Source organism: Paroedura picta, chromosome 11 (assembly GCF_049243985.1).
Source record: "Paroedura picta isolate Pp20150507F chromosome 11, Ppicta_v3.0, whole genome shotgun sequence".
In the NCBI taxonomy this organism is placed as follows: domain Eukaryota; kingdom Metazoa; phylum Chordata; class Lepidosauria; order Squamata; family Gekkonidae; genus Paroedura; species Paroedura picta.
Window position 1 is genome coordinate 4,043,755 of NC_135379.1, and position 18,264 is coordinate 4,062,018.

Consider the following 18,264-nt stretch of genomic DNA (forward strand, 5'->3'; position numbering starts at 1 on the left):
AACCTGGAGATCAGCCGTAATAGCAGGAGCGCTCCAGGTGCCACCTTGAGATTGGCAATGCCGGACAGATCGGATCTCTCGTAGAACTGCTTCGGTTCTCCAGCGCTAAGCAGAGGAGGGTCCCCTGTGGATTAGCGGACCCTGCAACTGTCCTTGCAACTCATCCCGTGCCGCAGTAATCCTTCCCGACCCGCCACGCTGCCCAGAAGGATTAAAAAACTGGGACCGGATTCAGTTCTGTTCACATTTTTCATGGGCATAATCCCCTCCCGAAAAAGTCTTTAAATAGTCCGATGTTCCTCGTTTCCTGGTGGTTTTTTGGCCGCAGTTCGGACTTTCATTCCACATGATTTCCTGCTTCTCTTCTGTCCGCTGCCTTTCTCTCCGCATACCGTAGGTTTGAGTCTAATCCTTCCTTGGTTTGGCGATACACAGAAACGGGCCTATTTTTAGAAACCGTCTGTCAGCAAAGTGACATTGTCTCTGGCCTTCGAGCAACAGCTACAGGAGAGGAAGGGGGCATCGGGGTGTATGCAGAGGAGGTGTCTTCTTGTTGTTGCAGGGTATTGGGCTTTTTGCTAGACATGGGTAGGGTTGCCAGTCTCCAGATAAAGCCTGGATATCTGGAATAGCCTTGCCAGGAGCACTGGCCCAGGCAGGGGGTTCCTCCACTTTTCGGATGCTCCTCGTCGCCCCAAAACTTCCCCCAACCTCCTGCCTGGAGGTTGGCAGCCCCAGGTCTCAGTGAGAAAGCAGGGCCACAGTTAAATAAACCAGGAAAGGCTACATTTGTAGAAGGTTTTTTAAATTATACTTGGAGGTAAGGCACAAGAGAGCCTCTTGTGGCGCAGAGTGATAAGACAGCCGTCTGAAAGCTTTGCCCATGAGGCTGGGAGTTCGATCCCAGCAGCCGGCTCAAGGTTGACTCAGCCTTCCATCCTTCTGAGGTCGGTAAAATGAGGACCCAGCTTGCTGGGGGGTAAACGGTAATGACTGGGGAAGGCACTGGCAAACCACCCCGTATTGAGTCTGCCATGAAAACGCTAGAGGGCGTCACCCCAAGGGTCAGACATGACTCGGTGCTTGCACAGGGGATACCTTTACCTTTACCTTTACCATTTAGAGGTGTTTTGTTCTCTAGGCCTGAGCATCTTTGTTCCCCATCACCTACCTTTTAAATGGATTATAATGAACATTTATGAATTCAGCTTTTTATTCAGGTGGCTCCATAAATCTGGGTTGAGTTATGCCTTGGCAGCGGCAGAGAAAATAAAAGATGGTTTTGGAGTCTATGAATAGGCAACATTGGCCACATGCTCAGTTCTGGGTTTTATTGGGGTGGGGCGTGGGGGTGTTTTTTCCTTAAAAGGTCACTTTTCATTTCCGCATTGGGGTGATTTCATACTTAACCAGCGACGGCTGAGTTGTCAAGGAGTAAGATCTTGCGGTTGGACGGCTGGGTACAGACCTATGTTAAAACTACATTCCCAGTGCTGTGGATTAGAGATGTCCTGGAATGACAGCTCCTCTCCAGACTACAGAGATCAGCCCCCCTGCCTTGGAAGGGGGACTGTAGGGCTTTATACTCCCCTGAGGTCCTCCTTGCCCCAAAACCCGCCCACTTCCAGCTCCACCCCCAAAGTCTCCAGGTGATTCCCAACCCAGAGCTGGCAACCCAACTGTGGATGTACAAAAAGCGTTCAAGGCAGGGTGGGGAATCCCTGGAGATTTTGAGAGCGGAGCCTAGGAAAGGTGGGGCTTGCGTGGGGAAGAACCTTGAGGGGGCCGAATGTCACAGGTGACATTTTATCCAGGGGGGCTGATCTCTGTGGTCAGGGGATCAGTTGTAATTCTGGGAGGTCTCCAGTTGCTGCCTGGAGGTTGGTACCCCTAGTTTAAGGAGGTGCGTGCCACTCAAAAACCATGTCCAAATCCCACTTTGGCAAGAAGCAAAAATACAACGGCAAAATCCCACAGGACAGTCTTAGGGTGTCTGTGCACTATACATGGTATGTGGATTTATTTTGGGTGTTTCTTGGCCCAGAATAGGGGCAGGGTGGGGCTGTAGGGCTGGCAAAGATCGGCCCGGAGGGGCGGGAGGGAAGGGAAAACGGAAGAAATGAACTGGCATTTCACTGAGAGAAGGAGAAGCAGCTTATTCAGAGTGTTGCGCATTGCTCAGAGTAAGTGGTGCAGGAAATGTCTTTGGCAAAGTGGAGGTTCGGTTCTGGCACCTGTTTTGGAAGCCCTGCGGTGTGAACGGATGGCGGAAGCCACTTCAGCAACATGCGCGTGGGAGGAGAAGCATTCCACAGCATGGCTGTTTGCAGCTCTGAACTATTGGGTTCAGTGGGGGGGGGAAATCATTCGCTTTGGCAGCACAGAATCTTTACGTGGAATCTCCGACCCTCCACGTTTCTCGGTGAAGGGGAAAGTGCAGTTCAAATAAATGACAAAGGTGATCTGACTCCCTTGGTAACAAGAGGAAGAAATTTTGACTGACAAAAATAGAAGCACGTCTTGTGTGACATGTAGGTATGTCTAACTTATCGTGATCAGGTCAGCTTCACAAAGGCTAACTTGTTACAGCTACAAACCTAGGTCAAGAGGAGGAGAAGAAGAGGTCCTATATAACATGAAGCAGAAGGCTGACAAAAATGCTCTATGAGAATGGCTCTAACAAGACTGTGACTAGCTACAGGTCACCCAGCTGGCTGCATGTAGAGGGAATCAAACTTGGCTCGCCAGATCAGCTGGCTCAAAGTGTCAGAAGGCGCTACAGACTGACCTCTGCTGAACAGGCCTGAAAATGCTTCCTTCAGTGGGAGTAGAAGAGGAGAATGTTACATGTCACACGGTCAAGTAGAGGGCTGACCAGTGCCCACTCATGCATATGTGAATGGAACAGAAGAGGCATTGTGTGTTGGGGAAACCCAATGGCAACAAACCACGTCGGGCCAGGAACTAGGGCTCCTGTGTTCAGCCCAGGAGAGTTTCCCTGCATCTTTAACTGTTTAATAGAAGGGAAATCATACCAGACTAATAGAAGGCAAAATCCACGCCAGCTACTTGGGCCCTTCATGTCATGTCTTCAGCCATCTGTTGCTGATATTCCATTCACTCTGTTTTTAAATTGAATTGTCCATTTAAATTTTAACAAATTGTTTTCACTTTATTACATGCTGTGGAGTAATATGGTGTACACCGCCCTGAGCTGGCTTGCTGGGAGGGCAGTATCTGTAAACCGCTCCTGCAGTGCTTTGCACCTGAAGGGATGCTGCCAGCCAGAGCTGGCAATACTGGAGTGTATTCAGCATACTAGTGATACTGTGGGCAGACTTTATTGTTTCACCTTCCCATATAATATATCTTCATTTTAAAAAATGTGCAATTTTACTATATAATGTACACTAATGTACTAAATCAATAAAGGTACAAACAATACTCCATTCCCTGCAGAAATCTGCATTTCCCCCCTAGATCTGTTGCTGCCCCCTAGTTAGGACCTGCGCAAACTCCCCTCCGCCAGCCAACCCGCCCCTTCCTTCTTCCAACCCCGCCTCCTTCTCCGAACCGCCCGTCATTGGCAAGCCGCCCTCCAACGGCGAGCGAGACTCCCCTCGACGCCCCGCCCCTCGACCAATCGCCGGCGGCGGAGGGGAAACGCCCCTTTCGCGGTCGGTTAGACGTGCGAGGGCCAAGCCCGCGCCGGCCGCCATCTTGCGTGTGGCGACTGTCGCCTCAGCCTCGCCCACCTCGAGAGCCTCCCAACCCGCGAGGCGGAGGGCGGCTTCGCGGGCGTGAGAGGAAAGCGAGGCGTTAGGACCCAAAATGGAAGGGCCGAAATAAGAGCGTGGCCTTCCCGGCGGCGGTTGTGCGAGGGGAAGAGGGCGGGCCCGCGGCCACGAAGGCCGCGCTCAAGATGGCGCCCGCGCCGCCCCTCCACGCCGCCTAGGCGGGGCGGCGCGTGACGTCAGCGCGCCGCTGGGCATGGGCAGGTGGGCAGGAGCGGGCGAAGTTTGGCCCCTGCGAGCCGGAGGTTGAGGCGGGCGGTCGGGCTGGGCGCGGAGCTGCGGGCGGCGGCGTCGGCGTCGTCGTCTCCGGTTGGTGCCGCGCGCGGGAGGGAGCCGGGCCTGCGCCTGCAGCCATGGCCGCGGAGGACTCGAGCGCGCTGCCCTGGTCCATCAACAAGGATGACTACGAGCTGCAGGAGGTGATCGGTGAGTGGCGGCGCCGCGGGGCAGGGGGCTCGCCCGCCGGAGGGGGGGGAGGAGGAGGGGGAGGGACGGGCACGCGCCACGCTCCCCCCCCCGCCCTCCCCGCGCCTCGCCCGCAGCTGCAGCAGGAGCCAGGGGGGTGTGCCCGGGCCCAGCGTGGCAGGCAGGCAGGCAGGCAGAGGGACGGGGAGGCGTGGGGCCTGGCGCGGCCCCTCTTGGAGCCCTGCGAGATATGGGGGAAGGGGTGTGGGGTGCTGCTCTGGGTGGGGCTGGGACGTGCGCATGTGACTCTCCGGTGCAGAGCTTTGCAGTCTCTGGGGTTGACCTCTTCTCAAGCATGTGTCTGGACAGGCTTCTGCATTCAGTGGGGCTGGCTTCTTCCCAATTAGGTATCTGGACAGGCTTCTTCAGGAGCAGGACTTTGCTTTGAGTGGGGTTGAGTCCTTCCCAAGTAGGTATCTGGACAGGCTTCTTCAGGAGCAGGACTTTGCTTTGAGTGGGGTTGACTCCTTCCCAAGTAGGTATCTGGACAGGCTTCCTCGGGAGCAGGACTTTTCTTTGAGTGGGGTTGAGTCCTTCCCAAGTAGGTATCTGGACAGGCTTCCTCAGGAGCAGGACTTTGCTTTCATTGAAGTTGACTTCTTCCCAAGTATCTTGACATGCTTCCTGGGGAGCAGGACTTTGCATTCCCTGGGGCTGATTTCTTCCCAAGCAGGACTTTGCTTTGAGTTTGGTTGACTCCTTCCCAAGTAGGTCTCTGGACAGGCTTCCTCAGGAGCAGGACTTTGCTTTCATTGAAGTTGACTTCTTCCCAAGTACGTATTTTGATGTGTTTTCTTGGGAACAGGACTTTGTATTCAGTGGGAATGACAATGTTCCATGTATGTATTATGAGATGCTTTCTCGGGAACAGGACTTTGCCTTCAATGGAGCCAACTTCTTCCCAAGTATTCTGTAGATTTGTGGAGGATAAGTCCACCGGTGGCTACTAGCCAGGGTGACTGAGGGGAACCTCCTCATTCATCTGCACTAATCCTCCACATCCCAGAGCCAGGAGGCAACATCAGGCCCTGTTGATGGCTGTTTAGAGGAACTGGTTGGGCTCTATGTGATGCAGGCTGCTGGACTAGATGGACCACTGGTTTGATCCAGCAGGGCTCTTTCTGAGTTTTTGATGTTCTTCTAAGGGAAGGCCTTGGCCTCTGTTCCGTGCTGTTGGTCGTCCAGAAGAAGGTTGCCCGCTGCATGAGAAACAATGTGGGGCTGGATAGATTAAGGTTTGATGTTCTTATGAGGGAAAACCTTGGCCTCTGTGCCATGTTGTTGGTCCCTGAGTGAGACTGGATGGACCACTGGTCTGATCCAGCAGGCACATTCTGATGTTCTTATATATTGTGAGAACATTTGCAAACACCTAACTTTGCATACTTTCTCGGGAATAGGTCTGTGAATTCGTTTGGACTTCACAAATAGGGTGAGAAGTATTTGTACTTTTGGGGTTGGTAAGTTTCTTTATCTCTGCTCTTAGTGATCCTAGAACCTCTCCCTCGAAGCTGTGTCTAACGCGGGGGGTTGGTGGGCCAGGTGTGTGCGCACGCCTGTCTGTTATACTCTAAGGGTGTGCTTGCCTACACAAAACTGCAGCGTTGGCTCTTGTCTACACCTTTATTGTTCACCTGTCAAAATGTGTGTCTGGGCTGAAGGCGCCTCATTAACGACATCATTTGTATTTCAGGAAAGTGCTCCTGGCATGTGCGTCTAGCGAGGCTACATCTTTTTTAATAGACACATTGTTCTTTGTCTGCACGAGAGACTGATGCGCCTCCTGAGGTCTTGTGTGTGTGCATGCTCAGGACGGAGGGAACATGAGGGAGGGGCAGTGTGGAAAGTACTATCAAGTCACAGCCCACTTATGGGAGGGTCTTCTAGACAAAGGATGGTTTGCCATTGCCTGCCTCTGCATCGCGACCCTGGGCTTGCTTGGAGGTGCGCTTACCAACCAGGGCCGACCCTGCTTAGCTTCCGAGGCCTGACGAGATCGGGTTCGACTGAGGCTTGAAAATGCTCACTTGGTCATGGGGTAAATCAAAACTTTTATGCACACGCATACCCTTTTCAGATGCAGTTGAAGCAGTCTAGTCCTGGGCCTGAAGTTGAGCATCTATACATGTCCTGCCTCTTCTGTACATGTTAGTGAGCATTGTACCCCCTTGGTGCCAAGCAGTTGGTACGCCACGGCCATCTACGGGGGGGGGGCATGGCTCCCCTCTTGCCATTTCCCTGTTGTTTACGATGTTTATGGGGGAGATGTAGTGGATTTTTACCGCCATGTTCTCTTATCTATATGCTGTAATTTTATGTCCTGTTTTAATGTCAATGGGGTTTTAAATTGTGGATGGTTGTAACCTGCCACAAGCCAGTCTCAGGAGTGGCGGGAAATAAAAATCTAAATAAATAAAATAAATAAAGTCTGGAGGTCTTCTGTAGTGCCATTTGTTTTTTAGGGGGAGGGTGGACGGTGTTACTATGCTGTGCTTTGTAGACTCTCATTCCTGCTCTCAGTTGAACTCCTCAGAGGTTTAAGATATTTAAATACTTGTGGCTTAAAGTCTCTGAGGCTTGGGGTGTGTGGCTCTACTGTCATTAACATTTTGGGGTTTTTGTTGGGTGCCCCCAGAGATTTTCTCCGGCCAAAAGACTTTGAAATCCCAAACATGCAGGGGACATTTGACTTGGTGCTTCTGTATTTTTACTTGCCACAATGTATGCTGTCTATTTCTGTTCCTGCTTCTTTGAATCTTGGCCTGGACGTTTGAGGAGAAGGCCAAACTTACTTTCTAGGCTTAGGGTGCTGTGAGTTTTGTGTATGAACATTGCATTGTGGGGTTCATTATGAGGTCGGAACTTGTGGTGCTGCACAGCTGTGTTGTTGAAGAATATAAGAGCCCTGCTGGATCAGACCAGTGGCCCATTTTGCCCCAGCATTCTGTCTCACACAGTGGACAGTCAGTTCCTTTGGAGGGCCAACAACAGAGCACAGAGGCCAAGGCCTTGGAGACTCCTTGCTCTGGGGTTCAGAGGCTTAGTGCTTCCGAATGTGGAAGTTTCCTTCAGTCAGCATACTTAGTAGCCATTGATAGACGTATCCTTCATGAATCACAGAGTGGCCAAAATGCAGGTGCCATCAGGCAGACCACCAGGAGGGAGACAAAGGTGGCTGGTGATAATGCAATCACAGGTGAGGTACCTTGGTGAATAGGTGGGGTGAAGTGATTTTTATTTTATTTATTTAGATTTTGCCATCTACATGATGAATGTGTATAGCACCAGAAGGATCTGAGAACTGGTTGGGAAAGGTTTGGCCAACTGTAAGACATTCAGAGAGCCGTTCCTAGACAGGTAAGGAAAAGAATTGTACCAAATTAGGCTTAAAGTTGGCCCTACACAGACAGAGCAGCAAGGCCCACCAATACAGCAAGGGTTTGTGGAGCAGCTGTGGAAGAAGAATGAGTGTGTGGGGGGTGTTTGTATGTGTGGGATCCTTGGAACTGCAGCTGTGCACTTTACTTCCAGTTGTAAAAGATGAGCTGGATGTGACCCACAAGCTTTGGCAAAGGCTGCTGGTTGTCCTTCTGAGTGACTTTCCAGGTAAGGTGTTTTTATGGAGGAGAAGTCTATCAGTGGCTACTAGCGAAGGTGTCAGAGGGGAACCTCCACATTCAGAGGCACTTGGAATCCCAGAGCCAGGAGGCAACATCTGGGGAAGCTACCAGTTTCTAGGCCCTGTTGTTGGCCCTCCAGAGGAACTGGTTGGCCGCTATGTCAGACAAGATGCTGGACTAGATGGACCAGCCGTGCTCTTCTAAATCTGGAAACTCTGTTGACCTGGACTTCAAGACCCTTGGAGGGCCTGGACGAGCTCTGATTGCCTCTGTTCTCGGAGGTAGCAATTGTTCCTCAAGACCAGGTCTGGAGTCCTAAATCTGTTCCTTTGTTTGATAAATCTTATAGGTCCTTTCGAGCATCTCCTAGTGAAAGAGAAGGCTACTGGGAAGCCCCGTCATTTTTTCCTTTGTAGATGGCAAAATTTTGGGGCGAGGTTCTGGGATCTCTGGAGACTTTTGGATACCTTATCCTGCATTGGGCTTTTCTTTTCTCCTGTTGCTGTTGTCCTTGTGTCCCTTTCCACAATTAAGTAGCTGTTGCCTGCCCCCCCTGCCCCTTCCTGCCTCCTTCAAGTGTAATAAATAAGCTGTTGCAGCTCAGAATGGCAGCCCTGCTTGCAGATAAATCTCAGGGAGGTAGCAGGGTCAGTATAGAAATGTCAGCCGCTCACTTCAGTTCTGTGTCCTTGAAATCGCCCCTGTGCATGCAGTCAAGGGTGAGCGAGTTATTTGTGGGTCAAACCTCAGGGCTGACAGCCATGAATCCCCTGTGCTGGCAGGCCTCCCTTTCTCAGTTAAGACCCCACGTGTTTGCAGATTGAGGCATTCTTTTTTTACCTGGTGCAACAGGTGAATCAGTTGGTTGGTACTCTCCAAGGGAAGTTGTAGGGGCTCGAGGGATGGTTCCCCTTCTCTGGGGTTTGAGGAATGGAGAAACAGTCTCTGGGTTATATCAGCTGAAAATTTGGAATTTCCCTTTTTCTAGGTCTGTCCTGGTAGTTGTATTTGCTGTGGCACGTTCAGGTCTCACACAGTGCGGCGATGCGGCATTCTGTTGGAAATCTTGGGTCCAAACGCACCTCTGAGTTCTTGATTGTTTACCTGACTTTTTTCGGAGCAGGAGGAGTGGAATCTCCTCGAAATTACTTTTTGTTCAACTTGTGTTCATTTGTGTAGGCGAAACGTGTGAGGGAGAATTAAAAATGGCTAGTAGGTTTCTCTTGTGTCACTAAATCCCAAAAGGATTACTGAATCCCAAAAGGATATACAGGCTTTTGGGTTACACGATTCACCCCTTAAATGTGGAGGACGGTTTGAGAAATCCTGAACTATCGATCGCGTGCTCCCTTGTCTATTAAGAAGCCTCCACGCTTGAGCAAAACGGAGTGGTAGGATGCAGCCGATTCCCGCCACTAACTGGCTGCTTGTTTTAAAAATCCTTTCACAATTTTGGACTGACAGCCCATCGTACTTTAGCGTGTGTTGAAATCCGGGGCTGAATCATGACGCGTTCTCCTCCCCCCCTCCCCAATTTGTTTCCTGCACGGAAATCTTGTCTTCTGGGATGTGACTTAAATGTATTGTCAGGAAGGGTCAAGAGTCACCTATGGATTTCTTCCTTCCAGGGGAGCACAGCGCCCTGTTGCCTTACCCCGATCCTCGAGAACACGCCACACCCCCTCCCAGCAGCTTTTACGATGCAAAAACTTCCACTTGCGATTTCCGGAAATTGAGAAGAGCAACAAAATATTAAAGCTTGCGAGTTTTCTTTGAGCTGGCACCGGCTACGTAAACCATGTTGACACAAGTCACAATTAAAGGGGTGGGGGGGGGGGGAGGACATTTCCTCGTGCTGTTTTCTGCCTGAAAAGTACCCACGCAGCGATCTCGTGTTTACTCCACTGGGCATCGTGCCATCTCAGCATCGCTGGGTTGCCAAACGCTTCAAAAAAAGAGAGGAAATCCCCCTTGCGAAATGTCCTTGCTTTATCTAGGGCATGAGAAAGGGGGGGGGGGAGGAATCTGTTACTCAGCATGGGTCTGAATCATTCCTGTTTGAAGAGGTATGCACAATATCTATGTCATGATCCTAGATTAGCCTGGAGTGACAAACAGCTGAGATGCCACTGTGGACTTTGGGCTGAGATCCTTGGGAGTGTGACAGAGGCAGCTGTGGACCGGGTTGTGTCTGTGTGCTTTTGCTCAGGTGGCCCAGTATCGTAGGGCCCTGTCTCTGTATGTGCTCCGATACTCTGCACTGAATCCTCTTCCGGGGCATACCAGTGTCAGTAGCCCCCATTTCTAGCCCTTAAGCCCATCTGTCTTCACTGCCATAGAGTTTTGTGGACCAGTGGCTCGTGAGGTCTCAGGAACTATTGTAGAGGCCACGTTGAAAGACTCAGGTGGTCAGAGTGTGTGGCTTCTAAGAAAAGACAAAAGAAATGGTGCAGAAATAGGAAGGAAGGAAGGAAGGAAGGAAGGAAGGAAGGAAGGAAGGAAGGAAGGAAGGAAGGAAGGAAGGAAGGAAGGAAGGAAGGAAGGAAGGAAGGAAGGAAGGAAGGAAGGAAGGAAGGAGCGAGCCTTGGCATAATTCATTCGGTTGTTTCTTTTGCAGAATGGGGATTGTCTTCGAACCAAAGATCAGGTGTTGAGCACTCACAGTTAAGAACATAAGAGAAGGCAAGTGGGTTCAGGCCAATGGTTCATCTAGTCCAACACCTTGTGTCACACCTTGGCCAAAACCCACGAGCCATCAGTGGAGCCAGAACTCCCGAAGCCCTCCCACTGTTCCTCCTGAAACAACAAAAAGCACAGCATCCCTGCCCCAGACAGAGTGCTCTGTCTATACTCTGTGGCTCATAGCCACTCATGGACCTCTGTTCTGCCCCCACAGTGAATCCCCTGTGCACAGAAGGACTTCCTCTAACTGTTCTAAGCCCTACTGCTCACCAATTTCATTGAGTGCCCAGGAGTTCTTGCATTGTGAGAAAGGGGAAAAATAACTTCGTTCTTTCTCTGCCTTCTTTATTCCATGCATAATTTCGTAAGCTTCTATCATGTCACCCCTCAGTCATTTCTCCAAGCTAAAGAGTCCTAACCTTCTTACTCTTCATAGGGAAAGTGTTCCACGCCCTTAAGCATTTTAATTGCCCTTTTCTGCACTTTCCCCAATGCTATAATGCCTCGTTTGGGTTGCCGTGACCAGAACTGAATTCCAAATGAGAGCGTACCATCGATTTACACAGGGATAATACGATACTGGTTGATTTGTTTTCAGTTCCCTTCGAAATAATCCACAGTATAGCATTTGCCTTTTTTATTGCATGCTGAGTTATCTACCATGACTCCCAAGATCTCTCTCCTGGTTGGTCTCTGCCACTTTGAATATTCAGATATCATTCATGCCACATGGCAGCTGAGTTCAGTTTCTTCCTTGCACCTCGAGTCGTTTCATGGGTGCTGCAGGGTTTCTTCCCTGGGCGAAATTGGTGTTGTAGTATTTGTTGGTTGGTTTTCCAGACTTACATGTGTTCTATATGCCGTAAACATCACAATTAAAACCATATTAAAATGATAAAAGCTCCATTTTTGTCCATTTGTTAGTCAGTGGGCTTCTCCCCATACTGTTAAAAGCGGGAATGAGCCATAAATGAATGGAGGGAGGCCCCTAGATTTTGCTGGCTGCACTAGTTGGTGACATGTTCTGGCCTCAATCAACATCTGGCAGAAGAATGCCGTTTTCCAGGCCCTGTGGCGCTTAGGTATTTCCATGTCTCGGTTGGCAGCTCGTTCCAGCAGAAAAGGCCCTTGGCGTGGTCAAGGCCAGATCCAGTTCTTTTGGGCCGGGGATCACCAATCCAACTTCCTGCAGGATTGTGGCTTTAGAATTTTTATCTTTCTTCACAATATTCCCCAGTGGAATCCCAAGCGACTTACATCCTCCTCCTAGCCTCTGTTTTATTCTAACAGCCCTGTGGAGTAAGGTAGGCCGAGCGCACAGGACTGGCCCAAGGTCATGCGAGGGAACAGACATGTGCCAGCAATGCTGTGGCTGCAGATGCTTGCAACATTATTCTTCCCTTGTGCTGAAATTGCTTTCTGAAGGGTGGGATAAGGAGGCCGGAAGAGTCAAGGTATCTGTTTTGCACTGCCAGCAGCCTGCCGGGAAACTGTCACACTTGTAAACAGGAGAATAACGCACCTGTTAGCTAGCACACCCCTTCTGCAGACTGTGAGATTTTCTGGCCCTGCTGCTGTCGGAGTAACGTGTGCCACAGATTCACACCTTCGGAGTAGACCAGGAATGAGCAGTGACAAATGGCAGCCAAAGATGTTCTCGGAAATTCATTCCTAGCGAGGACCCCCTGCGAGGGGCTGTGGGCTCAGCAGCAGAGCCTATGCTTTGGCCGTAGGAGGTCCCTGGTTCAGTCCTCAGCATCTCTTGTGCAAAGACTCAGGTAGTAGGTGAGGTGGTGTGAAATACCTTTACCTGAGATCCTGAGAGCTGCTGCCAGTCAGAGTAAGCAGCGTTGACTGACAAAACACCAGGGTTTCTTAAGAACCGGCTCCAAGAAGGACCTGGCAGAGAAAATGATGGAACCGAGCAAGTATCTGCTACGATTCCAACACATGACTATGTAGTTATGGGCAGTTGATTGGGACATGCAGAAGAGCAAATTTTTGCAGCCTGACGTCAGCAGGCTTTTGAAATCTTCACAGAACCAGTGCATTTCTTTTCCCGATCCAGCTATATTTTTACAGCTTTGATTTCAGGCCTTTTAAAGGAGCTTTTGGCCAAGTCCCTTAGCTGGAAGTTCTGATTTATACTCTTAATGCATCCAAAAATCAATATGAGTTTGTTAGAGTTTGTGTACAATAGCAGATTAACTGTCACATTCGGACGAGTTCTTTATTCAGTGGCTTGGCCCAAACGATGAACTGTAACATTTTTATGTAGCCTAAATCAATGTACTCATTCTTTTGTGTATTAAGATAGATTCAAGTGGGTAGCTGTGTTGCAGCACAACAAAACAAAATCTGAAGCAGCACAACAATACAAAATCAGAGTCCAAGTGGCACCTTTAATACTCATGTCTTGAATAAATCTTCGTTGGTCTTAAAAGTCCACTTCGACTCTGATTTCAGGGTTTTTTTGTGTTTAATAAGATGGATTCAGGTGGGTGGCCATGTTGGTCTGAGTATAAGCTTTCACGCAGTGTGCATGCTCATGAAAGCTACCCAAAATTAAACTCGGTTGGTCGTAAAGGTGCCCCTGGACTCAAACGTTGGTCTTTGTTTATTAAGCCTGGGATGGAATCCTATGGATTCTCTTATGTGTGCAGTCTTATGCAGAGTTATTTCAGTCTAAACCATGGATTTCAATCGATTGAAGACTTTTAGTTCTCTTTGGGATTGCACAGTAAGTGTTAAAGCTGGTATCCTGCAATGTAATTGCAGGTTCAAACCGGTGAGGGAATAAATTTGTGGTGGTGAGAAAGAAGCAGAGAAAGTTATACTACTATTAACTAGGATTAATGGGATTGTCTTAGTCGCTATTATGTCTATAGCTTTTGTGCAACTCTGTTGGACTGAGTGATTATATTTTTAATATGCTGATGGGAAAACATTAATGAGCGAGTTAAGCCCATTAACTTGGTCTTGCGCCATTTGTCTGAAGTCGAATTTTAATTTAACGGAGCTGTGAATGAAAAAAAATTCAGTGGGAGAGTGACAAGTGGGAAAGACATATAATAAACTAGAACGAATACTAATTAGCCAACATTAAGATGATATCAAGGAGGCTTTTTGAGGATAATCTTAAGGCAGCTGAACAAAAGATGGTCCAAACGTTAGAAGAAACGCTGAGAGAACTGGATAAAAGAAATACATTGAGGCGAAACTAAAATTATTGAAAGGATTGTCCGGGATGCAAAGATTAGGGTAAAGGCACCAGTAGGCGATAGGGATGAAATTATGCATATAGCTTTGGAATATGACATAGAAGAACTGGAGAATACAAGGCAGCAAATTATATAAAACATTCCTGAATTACGAGTGGAAGTGATAAGAACAAGGGTCCTCAGCTTTTGGGGGCCTGGGGGTACCATCGGAATTTGGGCACAGGGTAGTGAGTGCGACCCCAAAATGGCCTCTGCAGGAGGCCTGCTGGATGTTACCTTTAGTCAGAAAGCAAGCAAGAGTCCCTCTGTATTAAACACAATGTGCTTGTACAAGCCAAGAATTGAGAAAAGCCAGCCATGTTTAGCAGAGAAAATTCAGTCACGTATCATAGTGCAGAAGCTAAATCCAGTTTAAAAGAAGACGCAACAGGCCATGAAACTATGATGTAAACTAAGCAAACATTGAAGCTTTTGACAGGCCGTGAAAATTACTAGCTCATAAACTGGCACAAGAAAACATGAAAGTCTCAATTCCCACTGTCAGGAAAGCAAATACTACACGTTTAAGTGCCATAAAAGCCATCGCACAAAAAATTGTCCAATACCGTCAAATACTCTGTACTTCACAGGAGAGTGGCAGCATTCAGGGCCTTCGTTGGAAAGTGTGCCATTCGAGGCATGGCACCTTCTCGGCTCCATTGCAGACGAGGGAAATTGCTTCCTCTCCCTCAAGGCCTGTGTTTGCTCAAGGGCCTGGGAGAGGACAAGGGGGAGGGAACACCCCATTGCTACTTCCCTGCGTAGTAAAAAAAGAGGTAGTGGGAAAGTAATGCCCAAAACCTTTCATACCACTTCTTCACTCTGCCTGCGAGGAAATCTGCTTCTGAGCTTGCTGTGCAGGCATCAGGTCTCCCCTTAAGAACTTGGTCGTCATGTGTAAAGGAGCCACCATCCTCTTACTCTACTGAACAGCTGCAAAGCATGCAGTTTAGTTTCTAGTGAGGTTTCCCACAAAAAAACGTAGATTCAGGTCTCTCCACGTAGCTAGGGATTCTGCATTGCAAAGGATTCTAAAGTACATGCAAGGAGGGTCTTGTTGAGCATCGGGCAGACTTTGAGTCCTTTTGAGTCCTTTGAGTCCTTTTTGCAGCCCCCCCCCCCCATGAGCAGTGGCTCTGTTTCCCACGGGTGCACATTGCGCAGGGAAACCAGCAGCGGTGGGCCAATTGCCTTTCAAGGGAATTTCGTCAGCTGTGACCTTATCTGGGGTGCCACCGCGGAGAGCGCTCGGGCAGCGTCCGTGTTCCCAGAACACACGGCCGGCCACGGTGCTCCAAATGTCAGCAAAGCGTTCCTTGTGGCTGTTGTTTTAACATCCAGAGTGAAGAAGGATCAACGAGGATCGGAGCTTCAGTTACAGGAGCTTAATTTTCTGTTAAAGGTAATCTGGTGACACGAAGAGCGAACGCCGTGAATTTGTTGCCGGCTTCTGCGGAGACAGCTGTGGGCCATTACGGAGGGGCCGTGTCATGTCCTTCTGATCCTGCCCCTCTGTCATGGGGAATTTACACTGGATAGTTTGGGTGCCCTTTTAAATTGACTTGGGAGAGTTCCCAGCCAGGGGCACGGCAGGAATATAGGTCATACCTGACAAATGGCAAATCTGACTTGAACCTGTTAATAGTGTTGGTAAATAAATAAGCAAAAGGGGGCAAGATTAATAATGCTTTTGGTTTATCTCCGATGCTGTTTTTCACAATGGGAGGGATGGACTGGTTTTCTTCTCTTTCTTTGGTGTGGAGGCCAGGGGTCCCCCAACATGGTGTCCACAGTCACTTCCTGGAGCCCACCAAGCATTTTTAGAAAGAGGGTGCGCTTCTGCAGCCACCAAAACATAGGGGCACCCTCTTCTAGGCTATATCCAGGATGCTGAGAGACTTATAATTTTGCCTTGGTGAGCTTCAAAGCAGTGCAGGAGCCCTGCCGCAGTCATAGAGTTGGAAGAGGCCATCCTGGCCATCTAGTACAACCCTCTGCTCAACACAGGATCAGCCTCAAGCATCAAGGTTAAGTAGCCGTCCAGCTGCTGCTTGAAGACCACCAGTGAGTCTCCTTTCCCTAAAAGAAAAACCTGCTTCTGCTTGGGAAGAGGTTGTACTTACAAAAGTTCTTATTTTCGGGTTCTTCACCGTTACATACTGTTTCCTACACCTGTGTAAGGAAGGGGTGTGGGCTCTGTTTCCAGCCTTTCAGATCCCACTTCTGCAGAGCACCCAGTTTGCCACCCATCCATGCAATGCACTTCAGCAAGTGACTGGTTTGGTGTTCCTTCCAGTTATTCCAGGGGACCACCTTTTTCCTAGAGATCAGCTTGGACTTTTGAGGATGGAGAGGCATGTAAGAGGAAAATTAAGGAAGTCTCCTCCCATATTCTCTATTTGTGGCTCAAGTGTCTCTAACTTCTAGGCTACAGGTCACCTTGATGCCTTAAGTCAAGAGTCCCCAACCTTTTGGGCCTATGGACCTCCTGGGAATTCTGCCCTGGGAGGACAGAGCCGGTGGTAAAATGTCTGCCACAGGAGGCGGAGCCAACCACAAAATGTCTGCCATGAGAAGCAGAGCCAGCTGCAAAATGTCAGGGAGTGAGCATGTGCCTAACTCTTTAGCTGTTCAGACTGAAGCTGCAGTAGAATCTGCTGCTGAGGTGACTTTTTCAAAATCTGCACAGCCAATCAGGAGCCCCGCTGGCAAAAGCCTCGCCTACTTTCTACAAGCGAGGGGCATGTGGTGTGGTGCCCAAAGGCGCCACGTTGGAGGTCCTTGCCTTAAATCTTTGTTCTGCGTAGCTGTATATGTTATGATACAGTCGGCCCATCTCTTCTAGAGCACTGAGGGGCTCCTTTTCTCCCTTCCTGCCCCTCCTGAGGAATTTCACAATTAAGTCCCATAGCAACGCAGTCGGCTTCTGGAATTGCAGCTATGCCGTTATTACGTTTTTTCCCAGGCAGCTTGGAAACCTGGCTCTGTTTGGTCTGTGAGGAGTCTGGCAGCTGTCAAATTGCATGTTCTCCCTGCAACTTAGACATTCTGAAATTCATTCTCCAGATGTCTTTCGGGCCTCATTGTTCTGTAACGAAATGCCATGATGGCGGGCTAAATGAATGGGGAGGGGGGGGGGAAATCAGTGGAGTAGAATTTTAGAGCTCTGGAATCCATCTAAAGCCAATTCTGAGCATTGGACCATTTAATACAAGCTTTTCCAGCCAGGGCTTTGTGAAGCCCTGAGGTATCTTGACTGCCCTGGAAGGGTTTCCCGAACGGGTGGGAACTAATTATTTTTAGAATACTTAAAAAAAGATTGCTAAACATTTATTGTGTGATATGACCACACAATTTATGTAAACTGCCCAGAGCCGTAGGGAAGGGCGGTATGAAAATATAAATGAAATAAAATATAAAAATATAAATAAATAAAATATATGAATTTCTTGGATGCTTAGGGCTGATCCTGCGTTGAGCAGGGGGTTGGACTAGATGGCCTGTATGGCCCCTTCCAACTCTATGATTCTATGGTTCTATGAATTTAGAGTCCAGTAGCACCTCTAAGACCAACGAAGTTTTGTTCCTCAGGTACACTTCGCTCTGCGGATAAGAATCTGCCGGTGATCCCAGGACCTTTTTGGTCCTGCCCCCTGCCTGGTGGAATGAGCTCCCCAAAGAGCTGTGGGCCTTGTCAGAGCTCTCTGAGTTCCGCAGGGCCTTCAAAACGGGGAGATCTTCCGCCAGGCGTTTGTCTGAGGCCGGGTGGTGGCCAGGGATTAAGATCGGGCCCCTTCTCCCCTAGGGACAGAGGCCAGTACTAGACTGGCCCAGATGCCCAGATTGATCCTTCTTATGCCCAATTATTCATCTGCCTGCTTTATTTTTTTTTTGGACCATCCAGTGAGCTTGTGTGGGGAACAGTTGTTAACGTATCACCATCATTGCACCGAGTTCTTGTTTATGAGGGTTTTAATGGGGAATTTTAATGTTTTAATGTACTGATTTTGTAAAGCAGCACAAGCCAGTTCTCTGAGAGCAACGGTCATACAAATCTAATAAATAATAATACAAGAAGCGTGCATGTACACAAAAGCTTGGTTGAATAAAACTTGGTTGGTCTTAAAGGTCCCACCGGACTCTAAATTTGTTCTGCTGCTTCAGACCAACACTTGAATCTATGACTATTATTGGTCATGTTGACCCCCAATGGCCAGTGATGGGCCTGGAGGGATTGGGACCAGGTGGGTATGTCCACAGCTCTGCTTCCCAACTTTATTTTGCATGATTGTGCCATTTCTGGGTTTTTTTCGAAGCCTGAAGAATGTTTCAGGGGTTTCCCAATGGTAAAACAATGGAGAAAGGGTAGTCTAGCCCATCTCGCCCAGTGGCTTCCGGATTGACTCTGATTACTAAAACAAATACCTCTCTCTCCAAGGAGGT

The 18,264-nt window shown here is 49.0% G+C and overlaps 1 protein-coding gene across 1 annotated transcript in view; it reads left to right on the forward strand.

Moving 5' to 3' along the window:
• Positions 1-3,682: 3,682 nt before the first annotated feature.
• OXSR1 (oxidative stress responsive kinase 1) overlaps positions 3,683-18,264 on the forward strand; it is a 54,792-nt gene continuing 40,210 nt past the window's right edge. Inside the window, exon 1 of the mRNA XM_077302679.1 lies at positions 3,683-4,220. Within this exon, the coding sequence (XP_077158794.1) occupies positions 4,148-4,220 (73 nt within the window). The 5' untranslated portion in view covers positions 3,683-4,147. The remainder of the gene's footprint in view (positions 4,221-18,264) is intronic.